General features: G+C 38.2%; 1 protein-coding gene across 2 annotated transcripts in view; it reads left to right on the top strand.

Annotated features, from left to right (window-relative positions):
* Positions 1 to 25,616, top strand: part of Tnks (tankyrase) — a 142,565-nt gene that overhangs the window by 14,191 nt on the left and 102,758 nt on the right. For both annotated transcript variants that reach the window (XM_034519890.2, XM_076914025.1), the window contains exon 2: positions 9,433 to 9,657. In XM_034519890.2, coding sequence (XP_034375781.1) covers positions 9,433 to 9,657 — 225 coding nt within the window. The remainder of the gene's footprint in view (positions 1 to 9,432; positions 9,658 to 25,616) is intronic.

Below are 25,616 nucleotides of genomic sequence, written 5' to 3'. Positions count from 1 at the left end.
TCAAAATGTTGTTTGTCAGATGTTTTCCTGTCAGGACTCTTAATACTCAAAGGTGTAGTAATGCTCCCTTACCCTCAAGGTTCTAAGACGCCTGAAACTGGATCATACCAAGATCTAGATAAATTGTTTTTCCAAAACATACACCTAGTGTAAGGTTTGATTTATAAATTAATAAGAGATTAGCAACAATAATACAGAAGAATTGGTGGCAAATTATGTACAGGTAGTCCTAATCCTCTCCAGGAGTCCCTAAAGCAAGAACCCCCATCTTTTCTCCTAAGGGAAGCATGGTTAGCTCATTCTGTTGTATCTAAATTGTCAGCTTAGATAAGAGTGACATCAGGAAAAGAACAGTCAGGAGAGTGAGGTGAAGCAATGACATTGGGCAGATAGATTGGGTACCTTGGGCAGAACACAGCAAAAGTACACTTCACCACACTGCTACATATGGCGCATGGGTATAGTTTACACATTTCTGTTTCTGGTCTTTTCCATATAAGACTCCCAGTCAGCAGCTAGCTGCAGACCACTAGCAGAAAACAGTATTGTGGAGAGAGGAAATGTCTATATTATAGAGTGTGTTTGTTAATATGGGTTACATCTGCTGAGACTTACGGTATAAGTTAAAATGTAGAAGTAAAAATACATCAACTCCATTGTCTGAGAGTAAAGAGCACTTGCAGTTAGATACTTTCTGAAACTAAGATTACTGAAAAAATGGTGGTGTTCTGTGTTTTGATTCAGTTTAATGCCAGATTTTATAGAAGACAACCCAATTCTTGACTTTTTCCTGCCACTGTTTTGTGTAGTATATGGAACAGATAATGGAGTGGAGAAGAAAGTATTATTTCAATGGTCTTTTCATATAATAGATTTTTTTTTTCTTTATAATACATGGTTTGGATAATTAGTTCTCCTGAGAATTTTGAGCCGTATCAGTGAACTTTTCATATTTCTGGCATGTTAAAATCCACTGACTTTATTTTACAGAAATGGATCTTACTATTATATGGTTTGGATATGGTTTGGTCTTTTGGGAAGTCTTACTTCAGTATGCCTTGCAGCTCTTTTAAGTAGTAATATCTTCCTTTATAAGAGTAACAAGCAGCACGTTTGTTAGTAACACCAGTCTTTCTTTGGGAGCAAAGATTGTTGTTCTCTTCTAAGTAACAGGCTTCCGTGTTCATCCTGGAGAAAATGTGGGCCAAACGCAGAGGTCTAGACTGTTCTTAAACAGCTGCATAGTGTTTGTCAATGTAGGCCATCACATCTGGACATGATTCTCATTGTGGATCAGTCTTACTCACATATGTACTTCAGAGGCTGCAGTTTCATCTAATTACATTTGTATGAAAAATATTTCCCTGTGAAATTGGCTCAGGAAAACTACCATAAAAATACCCGGAAGACTTGGTGATAAAGAGGACAACTGGAGTGTACAGTTTGATGTCTCCCCTTGGGTAGTGTAGTGTTAAGGTTTTGTTTGTTTGTGTTGAGAGCACTATGGATGCAGTTTTCAAATGACCAAGGCATGATGCTACGAAGTCAAGCATGTCACCATCGGCAGTGAGGACAGCAAGATCATCTTGGTATTGTTTCACAGACAGTTTGGACTTCTCAGACCCCAGGACAGATCATCGAGCTCTCTAGGACCCAGTGGCTTGTGTGAAATGTGCTGATTAATACCAGCAGCTCATAGTTTTGTGAACATGGGTTTAAGAATCTGCTGATGGCTGCGGATAGTCTCATATACACCACAATTTATGTGTAATTTTCAGGAGAATTAGACACTCCTGCAGCTGTATAATCATAGTTCTCAAACTGTAAGGTTTGTTGCTGGGCCACACCCCAGAGTTTCTCTTCTGGTTAGTCTCTAGCAGAGTCTGATAATTTGCCTTTTTACCAAGCCCCAGGAGATGCCCATACTTTTTGGGAGCAGATTCCTAATCCTGGACTGATTATATCACTTAGGGTAAGCTCGGTTTTTTAAAAATCTCTCCTTGATGTTTTCATTCAAATTGAGAATCATTGTTGGAGGATACATAAAATTCAGTTAAGATTCCTGTGTTTGGTGAGATGTTGTGACTGTTGGTACTCGCTGTGCATGAACCTTTCAAGTGGTTGTGTATTTGAGGAGAAAGTCCTGTGTTTCTTAGATTGTACTTAAGGAGCCCTGGACACCGAGTCTGTAGAATACATCAGCGCAGTTACTGAAAATTCTCATGACAGTGCTGTAAAGTGCTGTGCAGAGAACCCCAGAGCTTGGCTTGGAAATTTGTGCTGCTGGATTGGCTTTCTCAAGAGAGTACTAGTTTATGCTCCTCACAGTCCTTACACCGTACATCATAGTTTGTTTTTGAAATGCAGCAAACACAAATAAGTGCAAATTGTAGTATATTATAAGGTGAATCTTAAGTGTTTATGCCTGGGTACAACAGGCATCCGGATTAAGAATCAGTACATCTGCAGTCACAAGCCTGTCTTAATCTCTAGCCCTTAACCACACATAGGTTAGTGCAGTCAGCTTTTGAATTTGCCGAGAGGATTCTGTCTTGTTACTTGTTGTGTGTGGTTTGGCTGTCATGGGGCAGTCGTTTGTTGGATTTTAGTGTTGTGTACAATCTGCTGCATCTGGGTATTGTTGGCTGTTGTAAACAGTGCTCTTAGGAACAGTTCTGTGTATCCCTAAATGTCATCACTTAAAATACATTTCTTAGCTTTTACATTTCTATTATATTTGTTTATGGAGGTGAGGTACTTGTGCCATGCACACGTGTTGAGGTCAGAGTACAACTTGTGGAAGTTAGTTTTCTTCTTCTGCCACGAGAGTTTGGTGACAAGAGTTTTTACCCACTGAGCCATCTTGCAGACCCAGTATTGTAATATAGCAAACAAATACTATATTTGTTTTAATTTACATTTCTAGTGAATCATTAGTTATGATTAATCCTTTTTTTTTCTGCCTTTGGCCATTTGGTTGTGGAATTTTTTGGTCTATGCATTTTTGTAGTCACTCTAAATACCTATTGCTCTGTTTTTATTTAATCTATCAACTCCCTAGATTTATTGCCTTTAAAGCTTTTCTTTTTGCCTCCTTTTCTCCTGAGATGATGTGTCCACTGACATTCTTTTGTAGTTTCATCATTTTATGTTATAGTCTCTCTGGAGTTTGCCTTGCTATGCACTGAGAGAGAAGGATTTAAAGAAAAGGTCTTTACGAACTATTCTAAAAATGGTTCAGTTGCTTAGAATTAAGATAAAATGAAGCTTGAGGGTTTTTAAAAATTGTATTAGTGTTTTTGTGGGGTTTCCTCTGGGCTTCTAGTTATGATATTCATTCATTGATTGCATTGAGTTTTTTCTTCCTCCATTGTCTGTAGTTCTCTGAGATAAAGGAGGGTGGACTGCAAACTACTAACAGAATTCCAAGTGGTGGCAGTTTTCCTGCCTTCCAATGCATTGGCGTGCATGCCACTGTTTCTGTCCTCCACTTAGTTTGTTCTCTAGTTGTCTCCTGTTTTCTTTCTGAAGGACTTAGGAAGTGTTTAGCTGCTGACATTGTTAGATAGGGCCATATTGTGCTGTCCTCACTGCCGCCTGTGAGCTCTCTGTCTGGAAGTTAGATCTTCCTTCAGCTGTGAGAAGACTGTCATTTTTGCAGAGCTTCTTCTCTTCCTACCCTCATTACTCCTGTCTCCTCTTGAATTCTTGCCTTCTGTACCTGTATCAGAGCCTTCCAGAAGAGTTCTTCAGGAACTTGGGCTTAGGGGTGATGGATGTATGCACTCTAGGTTGTGGACACTTTCGATAGACGTGCTAGGACAGAGAGCGAGCGCCCCAGTGTGATTTCCAACTGCGTTCTCTGCATTTTCCAAACTTTACTTTTTTTTTTTTTTTTTAAATACTGCCACCTTCAATGTAATTGTGCACTTGTCCCTCTGGCCTGTTTGCAGTATTTTCCCTTGATTTATCCCTCTACTTTTCGCTGGCGCTGCAGTGGGAAATCTTGTCTTCATATTTCACAGCAGCCAAAGGGACAGACACAGTGCTGGTGTTTCGGAGTGTAGCCTTCTCTGGTCCATCGCCTGCCTAGGCAGGATAATTACCTTCTGCTAGTGAGCTAATCTTTTTGCATTGGAATTTAACCATCTCTTTTTCTTGGGGCAGTTTGTTTTGACTCCCTGTCTCTTACCTTTTTTGTTTCTGGTGGTTTCTTACTGGGTTTCTCTGTACTTTAGCTCAATATCTCTCTCTCTCTCTCTCTCTCTCTCTCTCTCTCTCTCTCTCTCTCTCTCTCTCTCTTTCCCCCCCCCTGGTTCTATAAGATAGTCAGCTACGGTCTGCTTTCAACAGATGAGAAATCGACAGGGAAATATGCTCCTTTGTGACTTTTGATCAAACAACCAGAAGTTAGTATATCTTCTGATGATTAAAAGCTCATATAGTTACAATCAGAGTTAGGAGAGGCAGCAATAATGGCTGAGTGTTAAATAGAAAATACTTGTCATTGGATGTATATTACAAAGTAATCAGAAACTTATTACTAGGTGTTTGTGCTTTAGTGTATATTAGATTAGGTAAACTTCACTTGGTATTTAGAAGACAAGTAAGATGCAGGTTCTTTCCACAATTCCCAGTATAGATGTTCATGACAGCATACAAATTTCCTCCATAAAATTACAGTACAGTAAACCCAAAAACTTAAAAACATGTCAGAAGAAGAAAGTGGATGGAATGAGCATAAAGCCATGGAGCTGTCCTGTGATAAACATCCTCTCGTTTTGCAGCTGCCTTCCATTCCACACATGAGCCAGATACTGTAGACTGAGAATTAACTTAGGAGAGTTAGAACTTCCAGCATGCAGGGACCTCCGGAGTAGCCATGATATTAGGGAACTGAGTGAATACGCTGGGTAGAAAAGTGTTTAAAAACTCTACAGTTACTGTTCAAAAACTTCCGTGTTGCTTAATTTTTGTCAGCTTGACACAGGTATGTCTGGGAGGAGGGACTCCATCAGATTGGCCTGTGGGCAAGTCTGTGAGCCAGTTTTTTTCATTACTGATGGATGTGGGAGAGCCCAGCCCACTGTGGGTGGAGCCATTCCTGGGTAGTTGATAGTAAGAAAACTTAATGCTGAGCAAGCCATGCAAAGGGGACACCAGTAAGGAGGGCTTCTCCATGGGTCTCTGTTTCAATTCTTGTTTCCTGACTACTTCCCTTCATGTTGGACTGTGAAATGGGAAGTGTAAGCCAAATAAACCCTTTGATCTCCAAGCTGCTTGTGGTCATGTTTTATCCCAGTAGAAAGCAAACTAGTCCAGTCTCGTGGCTGGAATTACATAAAACAGTAGATCACTGTAATATCTTCCCTTCTAAGGTATCTTGTGAATCCTCTATCACTAAGAGCCTGTTTATCTTTGCCACTATGTCAGTGTTCTTGACAACTTCAAGCTTGCTTTTCACTTACTTTGAGTGTCTTTTGGGTGTTCTTGGGACTTACAATACTTACAGAAAAATTAAAAAATGACATGTAATATGAACTGTGTTATTGTGATCCAGTGCTTGTAGCTTTGTTGGTAGTCAAGTTAGGAAGGAAATGCCTTCTTAATCTGTTGTTTGCTACCATTTATAAAAAAAACTTCGGTTTGTAATACTCCAAACACCCTTGGATTTTTTTCTCTTTTGATAATATTGTGCAGGTCACCGTTAAGGTTTAAGGTTGTTTCTTGCAGGTTTTAATTGTAAGCAAGCTTAAAATGTTAAATGTTAAGTGGAATGATTTTTCCTGTTTTTTTTTTTTTTTTTTTTTTTTTGCTCAGACCTGGGGAATAAATACCAGTGGCCTTACATCTTGTACTGAAACAGTTCAAAGGGCCTTAATTGTAATACCTTAAGATCAATAAAGAATGTTGTTAAGTATATTCAGTTAGGCCTTGGGATTTGAATTTAGATTTTTCTTAAAGTGCATTTTCCCTTTAATTTAAATATGTGAGACAATGACATTATTTACCAGTAAACATGTGCTGAACTCTACACATCATCTTACTTCCGTAGGACCAGTTGTTGGCAGAGCTTCTGTAGCTGTTGGCTTACTTCTTCCCCACTAGGACCCTTCACAGACCAAGGTGCTCAACTAGATCTGGGCCCCAGCCGCCATGCCTTCTAAACCTATGCCAGATCTTCGTTGTTAGACAGTACAGCAGGAGTTTTCTTAACTAGTTGTGTCTGATTTTGTTCTTGATTCTTTACTTTTTATTGTGATTTGTGTGTGTGTGTCTGTCTGTCTGTCTGTCTGTGTCTGCCTGTCTGTCTTTGTGTTCATACGGAGGGCAGAGGTCCATGCTGAGTGTTCTGCAGTCACTTTCCATCTTAGTTTTTGAGGCTGGGTCTCTTTGTTGAGCTGGAGCTCACTGATTTTAGACTGGCTGGCCGTGCACGGAGCTCAGGGATCAATCCCTCTGTCCCTCACCAAGTGCCAGCTTTTTTCCTTTTTTTCCCTGACTTTGATGTGGGAGATGCAGATTGAGGTCCTTATGTTTGCATACCGAGCCCTTAAACAGACAGGGTCGTTTTCCCAGCTCCTTACTGTTTTTAAAAGGGGATCTCCTTAGGTAGCACAGGCTGGCCTACAAACTAGTTTGTTCAGCCTCTGCTTCCAACATTTTGGGATTAGAGGTATATGCCACTATATTTGGCTCTAATTTGCTCGTTTTTATATAGTGTATTAGAGTTTCCTGTAGAAGCAGAACATATAGAATTTATTATTGTTGTTATTATTGTATCAGCTATCATTGAAATAGAACAATTGTCTCACCGTAGATGCTGAGTACTGCTAATTGCTCAGGCCTTGAGGCTGGGTGCTTTAGCTGTCCCAGTCTAGTGCCCCAACCCTGGCAGGTTCTGGAGACTTTGGATCTCCTATCAGTGCAGGAGTGAGCTGTAACTGTAAGGAGGAACTGAAGCAGCAAGGAAGCTGCAGCAGGAGGGAAGGCCAAGCCAGCAGGACAGCCTTTCTTCTCCATGCCCCTTTCATCTGGGCTGCTGCCTGAATGCACTGTCCACACAGGGTGTTCCTAGCTCAGTTAAGGCAATCGGCTACAGCTTCCTCCCCAGCTGATTCTAATTTGTGCGGAGTTGACATTTAAAGTGAACATTTCATTCAGCTATCTGAAAAACCTTTTAAAGACTCAAATAACATAGAGTGATTTTTCTTACAAATAGTTTCTCCGGTCCTTGAAACAACTTTCTACCCATGACTTACAGAAGCGATGGCAGATGCTGTTGTTTATCCTCCCTGAATTCATCCTCTAATTCCTCACCAGTAGATAACTTGAGTTTCTTGAGACAGCTGTGTGCTCAGCTAGAAAAGACTTGTTTTCAGCCTGTTTTTGTAAGTGGGCAGGTGACACATTTTTGGCTAGGAAAGCATAGGTATGCATACTTACATGAAGACATTTTCTGCTTTACTAAACATTATGTGTCCAAGCTTTTCTCTTCCTCTGCCTTCTCTCTTGTCTGGAAATCATGCGTCTAGCTCAGATGTAGCACTCTTAGGAGCACAGACTGATAAGCAAGTGAACACCAGAGCAGAGAATGCCAAAGTAGACAGGCTTTTCAGCGGCTTCTGATGCCATTGCTAAGTGAGTGTGAGCCAAGTGAATTTCTGTACTAGTTTGGTGGTGTCACTTGGAGCTGCCTGTGTTTCTTCCTGATAAGAAGGCCTTACCTGTCTTCTGGACCTCATCTTCTCATGTCTACTGTTGGCATGAGCCAGCAACAGATTTGGCCCTGCTAGACCCTTCCTCAAATGAAAGCTTCTTACCTGGGCTCGCAGAATGCCAGTGGCCTGACTTGACTCCTGTCACCCAATCCATCATTGTCTTTTCCATCCCAATAGGCACAAAGCAACAGCCCTTCAAGCTCCCCAGGAGCCTTGCTGTTCATAACAGTCATGATGGTAGCGGGAGGGAGGGAAGGAGGGGTAGGAACTCGAGACCTGGGACCTCTAACTACCATGCTGGATACTATTGTGCCAAGATTAAGAACAGCGAACTGGGACCCTCAAACTAGAACTGACCTTAATATATGCATGTAATTAAAATGGTATAAAAGCAAAAAGGAGGAGGGGGATGGAATAGGGAGTTCTAGGGAGGGGAAATGAAATGTAAATAAATAGAATATCCAATAAAATAATTAAAAAAAAAAAAGAACAGCAGACTGGATACATAGCCAGCACTCTCTAGTTTTACTATTCTGATATAAAATTGAGCTATACCCCCCCCCCCCCAATCTCAGTTTAACTTGATGCATCGTCCAGGAGAAGTATAATTCTGACTTTGTAATACATATCTATGAATTTTTTTTTAAATTTTGGGAGACTTCCTTAGTATTTGTTTTCCTGAAAATGAGTGGATTTCTATAGATAGCATGGAAGAAAAATAGCACCTATTTTTTATGTGGTCCTCATTTTTTTAATGTATGCATGAAATGGAGGAAGATAGACTGTTTTTGTTATTCTTTAGCTTTATTTAACATGCCAGTTTCTAAGTTGATCAAGTAAGTAGTAGTGTGGAATTAGTGCCATAGAGTGCGGCAGGTTACTAAGTGCTGACACATACCCGCTGACACATACCCGGCAGTTTTAGGCCATTGCACTATAGTTTACAGTTTGTCACTGTAGTACGATTACGTTCATGGTATTGGTGGCCATTTTCCCTTTCTCTTGGTCTCACTAAATTCTCCTCAAATTAGACTTTGCCAAATGTTGTCTGTGGTTCCTGACTAACGCCACAGTGTCCTCCACAGCCTATCTCACCTGTTTGGTCATTACACTGCTTCAGGTCCTAGCCAGTGGTTCCCCTTTCCCTTGTTTTAGACCAAACTGTGTGTGTTCACAGTGTCTGCTTCTGTATCCTTAGATGCATCTAGTCTCACTTTCCACCTTGTTTTCTCAGATTTGTAATCCTGTCACAGATAGCTTTATTGAACTATCTGTTGCATACAGTTTGGCTACTAATCCTAGCATTCTGATACCTTCAGAATATCTGAAGTATTCTGATACTTAATGTACTTAAATATAAAATTTTTGTCAGCAGTTTTTCAGTAGGAAGTACATGGGAGCTTTTGTATGTGATTTTGTTACCTGTTGTAACACTGTTGCACAGAAGTCATGTCATTCACTTGCATCTCTGACACACTTGCCTGCCACCACAAGCACTCAGTAACAAGTAACATTTCCCTTATGGAAATAGGAAGGTCGGCTTGAACAAAGCTAATGTTTTTGCTTGTTTTGTTTTAGCCTTTTTACTATAGTAGAAAGCATAGTTAAAAAGTATATATAGTAAAAAGTAAATGGTAGGGTACAGTACCTAGGTGTGGGTCTGGGTAAGGATTTAACTTCATGTATGGAACATTCCTCCTCTTTTCTGCAGGTTTTGGAAGGAAGGATGTTGTAGAACACTTGCTGCAGATGGGTGCTAATGTCCATGCCCGTGATGATGGGGGTCTCATCCCACTTCATAATGCCTGCTCTTTCGGCCATGCTGAGGTTGTGAGTCTGTTACTGTGTCAAGGAGCAGATCCGAATGCCAGAGATAACTGGAACTATACACCTCTGCATGAAGCTGCCATCAAAGGGAAAATTGATGTCTGTATTGGTGAGTATTAGTGCTGTATTGTTGCTGCGTTCTAAGTTTGCAGTCAGTTCTAACTTAAAGTTGCTTTTGTGTTTCTCCTGTGGTGTAACCAGGGCTGCCTCAGCATGTGTAAAGGTGTATGTATGGCTTCTAAAGGAATTCTCTTCCCTCCAAGGAAGTAGTGAGCTGAAGCCAAAGGTGGTTAAGAATAAGATTCAAATTGGCTCCCTCAAGGAGGCAACCTGGTGTCAGCCGTGTAGAAGTAAATTCTGATTAATTATTCTCTTCACATGTAGTTAAGTCTTAATAAACAGCTGCATTTAACTTTGCATCGGCGAGAGCCATACAAGTATAAATTCTTACTGAATTGGATGACATATTTGGTTATTGTAGGTTGATTCAGAGAAAATCATCAAATGTTTTGACAGATTTCTTTAATTTGCTAAAACTGAACACTGATCAGTTTCAGATCCAGTAGTTCAAAGCTGAACTGTGTGTGTTTGGTTTTGCTTTGTTCAACTTGACCCAAGCAAGGATCATATAGAAAGAGAGAACCTCTGTTGAAAAATGCCTCCATCAGGTTGGCCTATAGGCAAGACTGTGGGTGGGGACATTTTCTTGATTAATGATGTGTGAGAGAGCCCTGTCCCCTATGGGCAGTGCCATCCATCCCTGAGTAGGTGGTCCTGGGTTGTATGAGAAAACAGGCTTAGCAAGCAATGGAGAGGAAGCATAAATAGCATTCCTCCATGGTCTCTGCTTCAGTTCCTATCTTGAATTCTTGCCCTGATTTCCCTTTGTGATGGACTGTAAAATGAAATAAGCCCTTTTCTCCCTAGGTTGCTTTTGATGTTTATGACAATAGAAAGCAAACTAGGGCTGAGAGAAAACAATTACAGAGAGAATTGAACTTTCCAACCATTTTAAGATTTTGCCTTATTGCATTAACATTTCTACTTTGAAAGCTAATTTAACCTCTTAAAAGGCAAATGTTTGCTCTCCTGTGGGTCTCCTTTATTTCTTGATCCTTCACATGGTTGAAATGTGTTTAGCCCATGGCCAAACTTTGTATTCTTTCTGCATGACAGAACGGTGGCTCTGTCTCTGTGGGTATCAACATTTTATTGCATTGTTTTCTTTATGCTAAAGGATATAGGCCATTTTTAACATGTTCTGGTTAAAATTTCCCTTGATAGTGATTACAGCTATTCCCTCATAGCCATTTGTTCTGGTCTCCAGTATAATTTCAGGCTTCCTGAAATTATAGTTTCCTGTCAAGTTCTCTGCCATTATCCTTAGTCACTTTCACATCTTTTGGCATGATGCATTGACTATCCTTTTAGTGCCGTGCCTTCTGTTACATTCATATGAATGTATCTTTTCCTCCTGGGCCTTGCACTAATACAGTCACATCCTGTCAACCCGTTTGTACAACTACCTGATAAACCTGAACTAACCTCATTGCTTTTTCATATGTGGGAGCTGTTGTTGAACCCCATAATTGTTTTTGTCTATTTAGCCTTTTTGCTTCTCTATTGTTACCGTACCTGACACTGTGTATCCACTGGGTTTTTCTTAGTCATTGGTCACAGAATTTCATGCTCTTTTCAGTTCCTAAAAGCATTCGTTTCCACTACAGTATCTTTCTATTTATACCTCTCTGGATTTTTTATTTTGTCAGTACTTTGATTTTTTTTTTTTTTAAGTTAGAATCCTTTTTTCATCTAATCTTTGTACCAAAAATCAGATAATGAAATGTTTTCTTTAATGTTGGCTATGTTGAAAAATAAAGAATGGGCCCCTGCAACCACCACTTCCTGTAGTCCTCAACAAGCTTTGCATGAAGTGCCCGCCCTCAGTTTAAGTTCTTGTGAATTGTAAAAGTTGAAAGGTGAGAAAGGGAACCTTTGATACTTATCAAAATGTAGCCAGGATGTAGCTACGGTTAAAGTATCTACTGCAGTCAAGATGTACTGTACCCTGGCATGGTGGTACCCACACTTGGGAGATGGGGGCAGGTGAATCTCGAAGTTTGAAGCCAGTCTGGTCTACATAGTGAGACTTTACCTCAAAAAAACAAAAAAACAAAAAAACAAAAAAACAACTCTTCTCTGTATTTAACTTTTTAACTTTTGGGAGCCTTTTAGTATGCCTTTGAAAAAGCTCTGATAGCATATGTTATAATTCATGAACTCAAGCATAGTTAAATTCTGAAATATTCTCGTGACGCATAGCTAGACAAAATAAGAAACCTGTCCTTTTTCATTTTTTGTCTGAGTCTGGTAGTTTTAAGGCTGGTGTATAAAATTGATTTAAAAATGCATTCACCTAGTTGATAGACTGCTACCCTGATTTAAAACATATTATGTCTCTGATTGTGAATAGCTAAGACAATTGATAGTCATAAGGGTAGAGCCAAATCACGTGACTACTGCCGAGGCAAGCATTGGGGCAGATGCTAGGCTACAGGGTCTCCCTTTCGATCTGTGAATCTCCAGTTTTCCACTGAAACCAGGGACTACAGTCACCATGTTTCAGTGCTGTGCAGAAAGGAATAGTCTACAAAGTTCTCCCTGTTCTTGACCACATTGGAAGGGTAGTAGCTACAGTACACAGTCAATAATAACAATGCCTATTATTAATTACTAGTTCTATCATTGTTAAAATCTAAAATTTAACTTCTATATGAGGTACTTTGGTTCTTCTGCCCCTTTTTGATAGTTAAAGAAGTCATGCGAACAGTCGTTAATGTTTCTTTCATTGCTGCTTTTTAGTTATCATAAAAGGAGAAAATATAGACAATTTTTGTAAAATTCAACTGTAAATGCTTGTAAAAATGAACTGTTTACAACAGTGATGCGATTTGCTCAGATACTTATGGCATTTTTCTGTGGTATATAACAACCTAGATGTACTTTAGAAGTCAGCTTAGTTTCTCTTTTTAAAGCTTGTTCATTTCTTCCTGTCCTCAGAATATAATCCCCAGAAAATTAAAATAAGTGTTTATTGAACACATGTCATGTGAATACAGAAGCTGGTTGGGGTCAGATCTACTTTGTTCCATTCCAGACTTTTCTGTCAACCAGGTGCTCCGTTCTCCAGTGCTAGAATTCTGGTAGTATAGCTGTGTAGATAGTAAAGAATTATTTGTAGCAATCCAGTTTTTTCTTCAGTGCTAGTAGTGGCCTGGCTATGATGTTCCTACTAAAGAACCAGTAATTTCCCTGTACTGTGTAGGGGTTTGGTTTTTGAGGTTGATCCTATACTTTCCTGCCATTTCAACTGGAGATAAACTTTCTGTATTACTTCATGTTTTTTCATATATATATATATATATATATATATATATATATATATATATATGAAGTCTGTATTACTTCATTTTTTTATATATATATATGTTGTCTATCCTTGTACTCTGAGAGTCTTAAGATCCCTCTTCAAAGAGTTGAGTGACCTAGGGGGGTTAGCTTGCTGGTCCCATAACAATTTGTGTGTGCGCACGCGCGCGTGTGCGCACGAGTGTTTGTATTGCATTTACGCACACACATGCATGTCATATGTTGTATGTATGAAGATCAGATGACAGCTTGGTAGAGTTTGTTCTCTGCATTTACATGGGTTCTCATGATTAAACTCAGGCCACAAGGCTTACATAGCAAGTAGCTTTACCTACTGGGCCATCTTGCCATCTTAAAATCAAAGAATTCTAAGAATGTTAATAAGGGGTGCATGGTTTTCTAACACATACAGGATTCTTACTGTTCTGATACTTCAATATCTACACCAGAAGTTTTGTAAGCAAAATGAAATATAACACCCTGTTTTAACCATAGCAGAAGATCTAGAGAATAATTTGTGTGTGTTTGAGTCCCTGTGTGTGTCCAGGATAACTTTAACAAAATCAGATAAACACATGCCTGCACACATACACCTCCTGTTGTAAGAGTGTGTGTGTGTGTGTAGGTAGAACATGCTAGTAGTTTTGATGATCTGTGAAAAATACCTCAAATGCAGAGCAGAATACGAACTTGTTAAGATGTGGAAATCCTGAAGAGTAAGGTAAATCTAGGAGTATCAATATTATTTTTAGAAACTTACACGTTATAGGAGTTCTAGATGGCAAAGGTAGAAGAACTGATAACGTAGTCAGTAATAAATAAATGATGTTAAGAAAATGCATCTTAATGTTGAAAAAGTTTATTGAAGCTGGATTGAGACCCACTGAGGGAAAAAATAGGCAAAGTAGTTTTTCTTTGTTTACAACATTGAAGCCCTGAAGACAGTGGAATACTTTATGAACAGTTATGGCAGAAACAGATTAACCTGCAATTCTCTTGATAAAAAGCAGCTTCTTAGCTATTGGTAAGTAAGAAAGGTTCCCCAGTATGTGTGACAGGATGCTTTGTTATCTAGTGCCTCAAAAAATGTACCTTTGCCTGTCCTGAAACTCATAAAGACCAGATTAGCCTCAAACTTTAACCCCAAATACTGGGATTAAAGATAGGTGCTACCACTCCCTGCTGGAACAGGTTTTTTTGGAACAAAGCTCCTGTTACTTGCTTGCTTTCTTTGTTCATTCAAACAGTTCTTGGGTTCTTATTCTGTGTGTAGAGTACCATACTCAAACTACAACACTTAGGCTTGTTTTCCAGGCTCAATGGCATTTTGTCATAGTGGTTGAAATCAGAGAGACCTGGGTCTTTTTGTGAGTTCCCTGTTTCAGGATTGAATTAGAGGTAAGAACATCGTCACACAATTTCCAAGGCAGAATGAAACAATGCAAGTAAAACCCTCAGTATGATGTGCATGGATAAGCAGTGTAATATCTGAACGACATGGTCCATAGTTTACAGCTCCCTCTACTTATTTGAAAATAATATAGTCTGAATTGGCTTTCCTGTTGCATTATATGATTTGTTTCAAATGTGTTTATATTTACTCAAAACCCATGCTGTCTAGGAAGAGATTAGGCAAATTATATAAAGATCATACATGAACTAGTAAAACCAACTGTAATTCTTATTTTTTTTTCTACCCCAAATCAGATCTTCAGTTAATTCTTTAATATGTAATAGAATTTTTGGAATTTTTTTCTTATTGAAGTTTCAGTATTTGTTTTCTCTTTGCCCCTCTTTTTGCTGTATAGAAGATAACTGGCATGCCTTAGCTTTGATCATTCCACCAGATAAGCTCAGATTTATTCAGCCAAATACACTGTCAACTGCAGTAGGATCCTTTATTCAGAAAAAAGTTAAAACAATTACAATTTACAGTCTAGTTTATATATAATTTGGCTTTTTACACATGTGTACACATATATATTCATGAAATAGGCAACATAAACTTAACTACCTGACTTGTTAAATTGTCAGTTGATAATATATGGAGCTGTCAGCAGTTGAGTAATTGAGGACTGTTGTGATTTGCTGGACAGGGTCAGGGTCAGTGGACCTGGAGATGACTCCCACATCACCCAATGGGAAGCCTTTTGTTTGGAATGGATTACTTTCTATGCGTGGTTGCTTTGTCAAATGAAAATAGTGAGAAGGTTGTACTTATTTTTACTTTGCTAGTGTCTTGTAGAAACAGTATAGGCTGTTGGAATTTTAAATGTGTTATAGTTATTTCTAAATGTTTCTGCCCATAAGAAGTGATATGCTATAAACAGTAGGCTTTCTGTTTCTAGAGATTCCTTATTCATAGATTTATTTAACTGAAGATTGGACATTTTGGAGTCTTTTTTTTTTTTTTTGCTGAAAATATAAATTTTTTTGTTTTGTTATTTCCTAAGTGGTAACAATAATTTGTTTAGTGTTTCCATTGTATTAGGTACAAGTAATCCATGAATGACTTAAATAATATATTGGATAGAGATTATATGCAAATACAATGCTACTTTTTTTTAATAAGGAACTTTTATTTTTTACTTTTTAAGGAAGTACTGAAACAATCCCTTGCAGATATGAGTGGATCTAAAGACAGAATAATGACTTAGGAATATCCATACTTTAGTTTCTGGAACCTAGGAATGTATGTTACTTTACAGATAAGAATTAAGGTTATAGATGGTGACTACCCATTTAAAGTTTATTTAGTTGCATTTAGTGCCCAATTAGGTATCATATCTAAAAACACATTGACAAGGCCTAGGTCGTCATTTAATCCTGTTTCTGTCTTGTTTTGACCTTGGAGTTTTGAGGGGAGTCTTGGTATTTAAATCAGGCTGCCCTGTACTTACTTTGTAGCCCCGGCTGTTCTTAAGCTGTCGCAGTCCTCTTACCTCAGATTCTCTGGTACTATGATTGTAGGCATACTCCACACAACTGATTTTAACCTTATGCTTAATTTTTCACTTAGGATTTTAAATAACTGAAATTCTCATTGAAAGAATACAGTATACTAATCTAGTGGTACTACACCCTATAGGAATATCACTGAAAAACGTAATTTGAAATTCAGGACTCCTGGTAAGGTAATGCACCCTCATAGACTTATATGTGAACACTGCTCATTTAAGGACTACTTTGCATTGAAAACATGTTTTATCTTGAGAATGTATTTTAAAAACGTACACAGAGTGTTATATAGCTGTTATGGTTTTGCATACTACAATACTGCGTCCATCTACATTCCTATAAACTTTGTGGAAAAGCAACCGAACAGGTTTTCATCATATCACTGTTGATAAATAGCATACTTTAAAAACTATTTAGGTATTTGACTGGGCATTAGTATTTGGGTATGATGTGAGGAAAGGGGTCCAGCTTCATTCCTTAACATATGACTGTTCATTTTCCCATTCATTCCTTTATTCTCCTTTTGATTTACATAGCACAGTAGTAAATAAACCTTCTTATATGTTTCTAGTTCTTTGAGTTAGAATTTTTTTTTTTTTTTTTTTGGGCATAGTTAGCTAAACATTTGTCTGTATATTATATGTGTGCATGGTAGTTCTTTCTTACAAGTATTCAATTGGATGGGTGTGTCAGTTGGTAACCACTGGATTAGTTCCCGTTTGTAGCTGTTGTAGACAGGGTTGATGGGAACATTGGTCTGCCTGCTCTGGTGTGGAGGTGCTGGGTGTTCTGTTTGCCTTTTTGGTTTCAGATAGATCCTTGGAGGATTACTCACATCCTTACACGGATGTTTGGCAGAAGGACTAAGTCTATGTTGGCTGCAGAAGCCGGCATTTCCTGGTTGAAAATGCTTTCATGTATTGATCATTTGTGTATGTTCTTTTAGGAAGTGTCTTCTCAGATCTTTGGATTGTTTTGTGTGTTTTCTTTCTTTCTTTTTTTGGGGGAGGGGTATGAGAATTCTTGTGTTGTGGCTTTGGTGGCCATTTGTGTTGTGTGTATTGCGGACCTTTTTTCAGTCTGCTTTGCTGTTCATTTTTTTACTAGTGTCTGTAGACAAATAAAGGTTTCTAATTTTTAGTCAAGTATAAGTAAGAACATCTATTTGTTTTACTAGCATGAAAAATAAGTCATTCCCTGTTTGGTAAATTTTTCGTAGATTACAAGTGGTTTCTAATGAAATAATATGGTTTTACTTGTTTAGCAGACATGCAGGAAAGTAGTGTTGGTGTGAGGGTCTCTGTAGTGTGAGTAGAATAGATTTTTAAAGTAAGTCAGCTATTATTAGTATGTAAAATTCACTGCTGTGGGACTTACTTTTGAGATTTAATGGGTTGGTGGGCTTTGTTTAATTAGAAACTAAAATACACATCACTATTTCTGAGAAGATTCTTGTTTCTGCTATTTGGAAATAAACTTACAGTGTTTAGGGAAATAGGCTATTATACTATCTTGTTACTGAAATCTTTCACTTAATCAAGGTTCATTTCTTAGTGTTTTTTTTTTTTTTTTTTTTTTTTTTTTGATTTGTGTTTCCTTTAATATCTCAGAATTTTAAGCATTGGAACATTGTCTGCTGTTGTAGGAGCTTCTTCTGTTATTGACTGGTGGAATTCTCAGTTTTCCATACTCCCACAGTGAGGAGAGGCAAGAATGGATGTAGATTCTGGCACCAAAGATTCATTTGTATGGTCCTGGTGGATTCTAAGCCTCCAGTTCTTATTGGCGTCTCAAGCAGGAATCAGTCTTCCTCCTACTGGGTATATGCAGGACTAGGGCCTGGCTAAATTAGACCTAGTACAGTTTTAATGTAAGAATGTTCCTGATGGCTGACTACTCTGTAATGTATTCTGTGGTATTCTGCTTGTACCTTATTTGGTCCTTGCTTCAGGGATTGCTAGTTCTCCATGGTAGGAAAAGAACTAACAACACTTTGCTTCACTTCCATAATCTCATTGCTCATTACTACAGTGTATTTGATCCTCTCCTTGGGAAGTACATAGAGTGTCATGAAGCATTTCACCAGAAGGTAGCTTGATCAGGTTGTGCCTCCCCCCCCCCCCCGAATTATTAATATTATAGATAAGGAAGTGAAATAATGTCTATTTCTTGATGAGTTTATATTTTGAGTTTAAAGTAACTTGGATTTGCATTTTACCAGACACATGTTTATATTCAAGTACAGACACATTCTACTGTTAGATAATTATGTGCCATTTTTTCAAATAATCATCAGGATAAGTAGTTGAGTTTTGATTCTGATCATGTCTTGACTTTTGGTTGTGACTGCTTTTCTATAAAGTAGGGGCAGTCAATCAACTAAGTATGATAGTTGATGGCTGTAAATCTAGCACTTGGGATGGAGACAGGATCAGGAGCGCAAGGCCAGCCTTGGATATGTAATAGAGTAGAAGCTAGCCTGGGCTGTTAGAGATTCTTTCCAACAAAATAAAACAAAAGAAACAAACAACAAGGAGGGCATCCTGTAGTGGGACTTTGCCTACTTTGTGGTTCTTCTTTCTTCCACCCTTTCAACTTCCTAACACTAAATAGGAGAGAAAAAAAGGATAGAGGGGATCAGGGGTAACATCATTAGACTACTTCCTGGTGAATAGGGCATTGAGTTCCTTAGGGCAAGTTTGATCTTTGCTGTCAGGATATTTAATTTTTTCTTCTTCTTGTTTCTTCTTTCTTTGCACATGACTACTTAACAATATCGACCAACATCCACTAACCCACCTTGCCTATTGGGGCTCTAACATTTATATACCCTCTGAAAAGTACCCAGAATTCCAAGAGTCACACAATTGCAGAAACAATCTACAGCTGTTAAAATCACACCCCGGCTAGGGCACGAGGCAAATCATAATCAGCTGCTGTGAACGATCTGAAGTAGCCCCCCTAGCCCACACCTGGGATTAAAACAAAAACACATTCCCATAATATTTCTGTGTTTTTCAAAGAAATCAAAATTCTAGCTACAGCGGCTGAACCTTTTTTGTTGTTACTTCTGAAGTAAGTTTTTGAGTTGCCACTCTCAGATGGGAAGTTGATTTGGCAGTTGGAACAAAAAGAGACACCACATTGAGCATTCCCTTTCATTACTGTCTTGTATCATCCTCCCATCTTGCTTTAGACTTCTTCCTCACAGTGAAGACTACTTTCTGGTTTCATGTTATATATAAAATACATATCTTTCCGAATCTGGTTTATTTTGCTTATCATAATGATGTCCAGTTTTATCCATTTTCCTGTAGATAACATAATTTCATTCTTTATGGTTGACTAAACTCTGTGTGATTGTGCCATAGTTAACCATTCAGTTACTGATTGGCATCTAGGCTGACTATTGGGAACCATGCAATAAATGTGACTAGCCAAGCTTCTGTGTAACTCTCCGCTGCAGTAATTTTTCTTCTCTAGGTTTCTTGTAACTGTTCACACACACACACATCTGTTATCTAGAAAGATAAATTTGCTTTCCCTGTATAAATGATCATTGTATAAATTGTCTGATAACTTCCATTGTTACCTTTTCTGTGGTGAAGTTCATATCCTGCGTTGCTGACTTGAATCATTAAAAAATACTTAAAAAATATTTTGGGATAGGACAATTTCCATCAATTTCTGAAATGGTCCTAAACATCTGCCATTTGCTACTGCATATTTATGCTAAGCAACATTCTCAGCATTGATGATTATAAAATCAAAAACTGATCATCTCCAAAAGATACAGTAAGTAGACTGTGTGTGCGTCTGGGTGTCTTGTTGACACAGGGGTCTCGTAGCCCAGGCTGTCTGTGAACTTTACTATCCAGGGAGATGACCTTGAATTATTGATTTCTACCTCTTCCTCTCCAGTACTGGGTTACTGTGCACCACCAGGCAAAATGTAAGCCATTAGAGAAGTCAGCAAGCACTTGACTCTCATTAGTATGCAAGTTTGCTTTCTTCTTTAATAAATGGTAAGACAGTATGCACAGTCATTATTTTATAGTCAGTGTCTTTGTAATTGTCGGTAAATGTTGGGCCTGTATATCTACTTTATATGCTTGTAGAGCTGCGATCTTGTTAACAGTTCTCAGGTGAATAGGGAAGCAAGTAGGACTCTAGAAGTGCTGTCTTACAGAGCATCTTTCATTAAGGTCTGTGTAGGCTTTAATCACATTAGGCTAATGGCCTGGAAAGCTACAGCTTCTTAATGAGAGTCACAGCAGCTTCAACTATTGGACTATACTACACTAGGACTCCCGATTTTAGTCTGTCATTATCAGTTCATGTGTCATCCACAAATGAGTTACAAAGAACATTCATTTCCTTTTGCCTCTGTATTCCTAGGAAAAATGAGTTGAAATTTTAACAAAGCTTTGAGAATTATTTAGAATTTATTTTTTAGTTATGTGTCTCTGTGTGTATATGTACTAGAGTATAGATAGATTCCCTGGAGATAGTGCTAGGCAGGTGTGAACTGAGGTTGGTTCCTGGGACCTGGACTCAGGCTTTCTGGTAGAGTACTGACTTCACCACTGAGCCATTTCCAGCCCAGCTTTGGGAATTTGATTCCATTCATTTTTTTTCATTATTCCCTTCTTTTTTCCTTCAGAACAACTCATCATTTTTTTTTTTCATCAGTTTTTCACATATACCATGAACTTGGGTCTTTTTTAGTGTAACATTTTTGGACAACACCTTAATTGGCAGAATCCCATACAGTACCCTTAAAAAGAGAACAGTAAAGAATGGTACCATTATTTTCTCTTGTGACAGAATTACTGACTCTGAGCATCTTGCCTGCTGGTTTTCAAATGCTTTGAAGAAGATAAGGGTATTTATTTATTGACTTGATTAATTTGGTACTACTGTAGTAGGGTTTCTAGATAATAATGATAATTATATTGGCTTTCTCTTTCATATATGTGTGTATGTGTATATATATATACACACACATATATATGAAATATATATACTATATATATGAAATATAGATTATATATATTTGTTCATTGTTATTAGAATTCATTGGGAAGCACTAGTTTGAATTCATATTATTATCATAAGAAATAAAATGCTTAAATTAAGAGGAAAAGGAGGGGCTAAATCTTCACCTACTAAAAAAATTATAGGTTTCTGTTACTTTAGACCAGGCTGGTGGTGATAGTTGACAGTAGTGTGTCAGTGAGCTGTATGGCTTAAGACGAGGTAGTATGATAGTGGCCTTTGAGACAAGGGGCTCCTGTGCTTAGACGTTGTTGCATTGCATACTGTTGTGTGACCTGAGCTCCTGGACATTAGAGCTGTTTCCTCACTAGACAGCCAAGGATAATCCTTACTCTATAGACTTAAAAAAGATAGGGGCTCTCTGTAGCATTTGGCTCATTTAAGTCTGCCAGCCTTTTTCAAGTTGGACAGGTGCTAGACTTTACCTCTAAACTGGGTCTAGACTTAAGGATATAAGCGTAAGCCTCTGTGTGAGTTGTTTAATAGTTTGTTTCCAGATATGCTAGTATCATTAAGATGTTCTATAAAATATTCCACTGTCTGTCAAAACCTATATTTATTTTGTATCAAGGCTGAAATGTTCTTAATTTGTCTTGCTACCCTGTGGAATCTGATTAGAGAGTGAGAGTACACACTTCCTGTGCATATTTGGTGCTCAATTTTTACTCTGGTCTTTTGAAAGAATATTTGTGAGTATGGGACTGGGAACATCAGAAGGAAGGAACCATGCTATTTTTCAGAATTATGATTTTAAGCATTAGATTGTTGATGGGATTGTAAGGAGGAGGATATGGGTTATAATAGGAGCAGGAGAGGTATTTAGGACAGATGAGAAAACTGGCCTTTAGAACTCACACAGGGGAAGAAAGCTTGGGTTGCAGTTCTAGGACAGTCTTAGCTTATGGTCTTATAGACTTATGGATTTATAGACTTAGAGATAAGTAAGGTAGCTAAGAGATTTAGGGTACAGACTTTAATATTAAGTATGAAGCCTAGTTTGTAGCTTAGCCTGAATTTATAAAGCCTGGGACACATAGTGACACCTTTTTAATCATACAATTTCATGCTAATGTCTGGCCATAACACTGAAAGAAAGTCACTTATAAGTCACATACAGGAGAATGTGTCTATGTAAAATTAGGGTTTTTTTTTTTCCCAGTTGAACCCAACTTTTGAGCATTGAGGTACAAGAGAAATGTTATAGACAGATATTTGTGTAACAAAACAAAGAAAGGTAAATTGTTCACTAGTGTGAAATAGTTTATTGCATGTATAGTAAATGTTAGCAGAATCTTGAAATTTTGCTCATTTTTATATTAAAGACTTTTAGAGGCATAATTGAAGCCGTGGATTTTTGCACAATAGTTGCTTCATGACTATTTCACAATTTAAGGCTTGTTTCTAGAGTCTTGACATTATTCTGGAATCTAAATTACACTTATTTTACATTGTTTTCATGTATTTAATATTTTACCTATGATGTTAGTCACCTGATGGGAAGAACTCTTTAATTTTTATGTTTTGTAGTGTTGTTTTTGCAAGCATGGATGAAGGTAATTTTTGTCTGAGGAGAAATTTCACTACTCTATTTGTAATAAACGTTAAAATATTTGTCATATACACAAAAATAATGGACTGGTGTGTAAAGTAGAAGTTCCCATTTTATGAACCCACTGACATCAGTTTTGAACTTGAGATGTGTTCTCATGGTGGGTACCATTGAGATGCCTGCCTAGGTAGATCTTCCCCCAGAACTAAGCCTTCCATCACCACTGTATTGCCTTCTGCTTTCCTGGAACAAATCTTTTAGAAACAGCACTGAACCAAAATGGATCAACTTCTCTTTAAATGTGCTGGCTAATTTTACGCCAGAATCATCTTTGAGAAAGGAGCCCAAATTAAGAAAAAGCCTCTGTCATACAGGTAAGCCTGTAGAGGATTTTCTTAATTAGTGATTATTGTGGGAGGGTCCAGCCCACTGTGGATGAGGTTACCTCTGGGCAGGTGGTCCTGATTCTTTCTATCTTAGAGCCTGCTAGTAAGTCAGTAAGCCACGGGAGCAAGCCAGTAAGCAACTGGCTTCCAAGATTCTGCCCTCTTTGAGTTTCTGCCCTGACTTCCATCAGTGCTCGACTGTTACCTGGAAGTGTAAGCTGAAGTAAACCCTTTCCATCCCAACTTGCTCTGATCATGGCATTTCATGATTACTGCAACAGCAGCTCTAACTAGGACAGGCACACTTTCTTTTTGATGAAGTCTCTCTGTTCTTTAAGAAGTCTTATTAAAATACCTAGTATTCCTTGCAATAAAATAGCTTTGATAAAATTGGCACTCAAAGACAAAGTAATAGATTGTTAATTATTTTACTTTACTCTTTTTTTGTTGTTGTTGTTGTTTTTCGAGACAGGGTTTCTCTGTGTAGTCCTGGCTGTCCTGGAACTCACTCTGTAGACCAGGCTGGCCTTGAACTCAGAAATCCGCCTGCCTCTGTCTCCCAAGTGCTGGGATTAAAGGCGTGCACCACCACCGCCCGGCTTTACTTTATTCTTTTACTATTTACTCATGTTTTTATGTTGTCAATCTAAGAGTATTACAGTAACTGTCATATAAAACTATTTGGAGATGTGTTCCACTTTGTATCTGAGTGTTAGAGGAGGGTGGATTCTGAAGAACCTAAGAGAAGAGAGCCTTTCAGCCAGGGCCAGTTCTTTCTTGTAGCAGTGTGGGGACAGTTTTAGTTGTTAGAGTCAGGAATTGCTACTGATTCCTAGTGGGCCTAGGTCAGGGTTATTGTTACACATCTTAGAAGATGCTGGATACCGCCCTACTTTTTAAAGTACCTACAGTCAGACAGACCAGTTAAATTGAAAGTAAGAGCAAACTTCAGCAAAGATCCAAGAAACTGTAGACAGCAAGGTGAAAGATAAATCCAAGTTGTCAGCCCTTCCTGTCCCCTGTCTATTCACCAAAAAGGATGACACTAAAAGAAAGGGCCAGATAACCGCATCAGGAGTTGAGGGAGCCTGAAGAACCAGAAGAGAGAGGAAGGGAGAAGTCTCCTGTCTCCCTTGAATGTAAGAGATGACAGCTTCCATTCTCCAGTTCTCAAAGGATCAGAAAAAGTGTGGTTGACACTCAGCTTAACTGCAGTTCCTGTATTTATCAGTGAGCCTAAGAGGATACATGCAAAGTAAGCAGCATAATGGAGCCCTTACCTTAGAGGTAGGCAGTATCTGCTTCAGGCTAGCAGCTAGGAGGAGCAGTTCTCTGTTCCGAGGAGCACTTGCCAATAGATAGATAATGCTGCACACATGAAGGTAAACATCTTCCAGTAGCCACATTTAAAAGATAGGTGATATCAATTCACTGGTACTTTTCATTAAACACAATATATACAAAGTATTACTTCTGTTTTTAATGTTTATAAAACATTGGTACTTCTTAACATTTGTTTCAACTAGAGTTCTGAAATATGTTTATACTTAAAGCATATCTCAGTTAAAGAAAATTTCCATGAGTTTGTGTGTACATACATATATACATCATACATATATACATACACAATTTTTTATTTAAGATAACAGCATTACTGTATAATTTTGGCTGGCCTGATTATCATTGTTGTAGCCTAGGCTAGCCTCAAACTCAATGATTATCCTCCAGCCTCAGCCTCCCAGGTGCTGGGATAGTAATGCTTAACCTATATTTGAAGTTCATAAAATTTGCTGTTCATGAAGTAATTTCACATGCCTAAGGTATGTGGAGCACATGGAATGCTTGTTAGTAACTGTATCAACTAACAGGTCTTTAAATTTCAATTGATGAAAATTAAGTGTAGCAGTTTGGATCACACTACTAACACATTTCACAAACTCTGGTTACTTTTGTTAGAGGCAACCTTATAGGATAGCATCTCTCAAGAGTATTAGGACAACCTTACGGGCTGGCATATCTGAAAAATATTAGGACATTATTTTATGAGTAAAAAGACCAAGCTAAACCACAGCCATCACTTTAGAACTCTTCTCCAGAATCCAGCCTAGTTCCCTATTCATTCTATTAGAATATTTGTCCTTTCATCTCCATTTTGGAAGAGCTTTATAAGTGGGTCACATTAGGCTCTGCATTGTACAGTGATGTTCTCAGGTTCCTCCAAAGGATGTTAATTAAGATGAAAGCAGCTTGCTTTACTCAGTGAATGTCGATAATCACTCAGTGCACCAGACACCATTGAGCATCAAAGAAATGTTTATCTCATGTTCTCCAGAGAAGCTTGCGTATTAATGAACATGAGTTTGTTGAGAGAACAGAGCTGATTACTCTTTTTGGTCCTCAAAATACACAGTGTTTATCTCCTGTGACTAAGGAAATTAAATGAGGGGTCCCAGCAAAATGGCTTAGTGGCTAACGGCCCTGCTGCCAAGCCTGACGACCCAGATTTGGTCTGCAAAACCCACATGATAGAAAGAAAGAGTTGCCCTTGGACCTTGGAATGTTCACATTCTCAAAAATATACAAGACACAAAAATATTATATAAAGACAAGTGTTAACAATTAGTAAAAGTGAATGATTTATTTAGAAGTTGGAACAGTGATAAGGAAGAGTAGATCTATTTTAAGGGT

This window comes from Arvicanthis niloticus, chromosome 16, assembly GCF_011762505.2.
Source record: "Arvicanthis niloticus isolate mArvNil1 chromosome 16, mArvNil1.pat.X, whole genome shotgun sequence".
In the NCBI taxonomy this organism is placed as follows: Eukaryota; Metazoa; Chordata; class Mammalia; order Rodentia; family Muridae; genus Arvicanthis; species Arvicanthis niloticus.
Note: the sequence above shows the minus strand (reverse complement) of the source record. Positions and strands in the feature narration are given on the sequence as shown.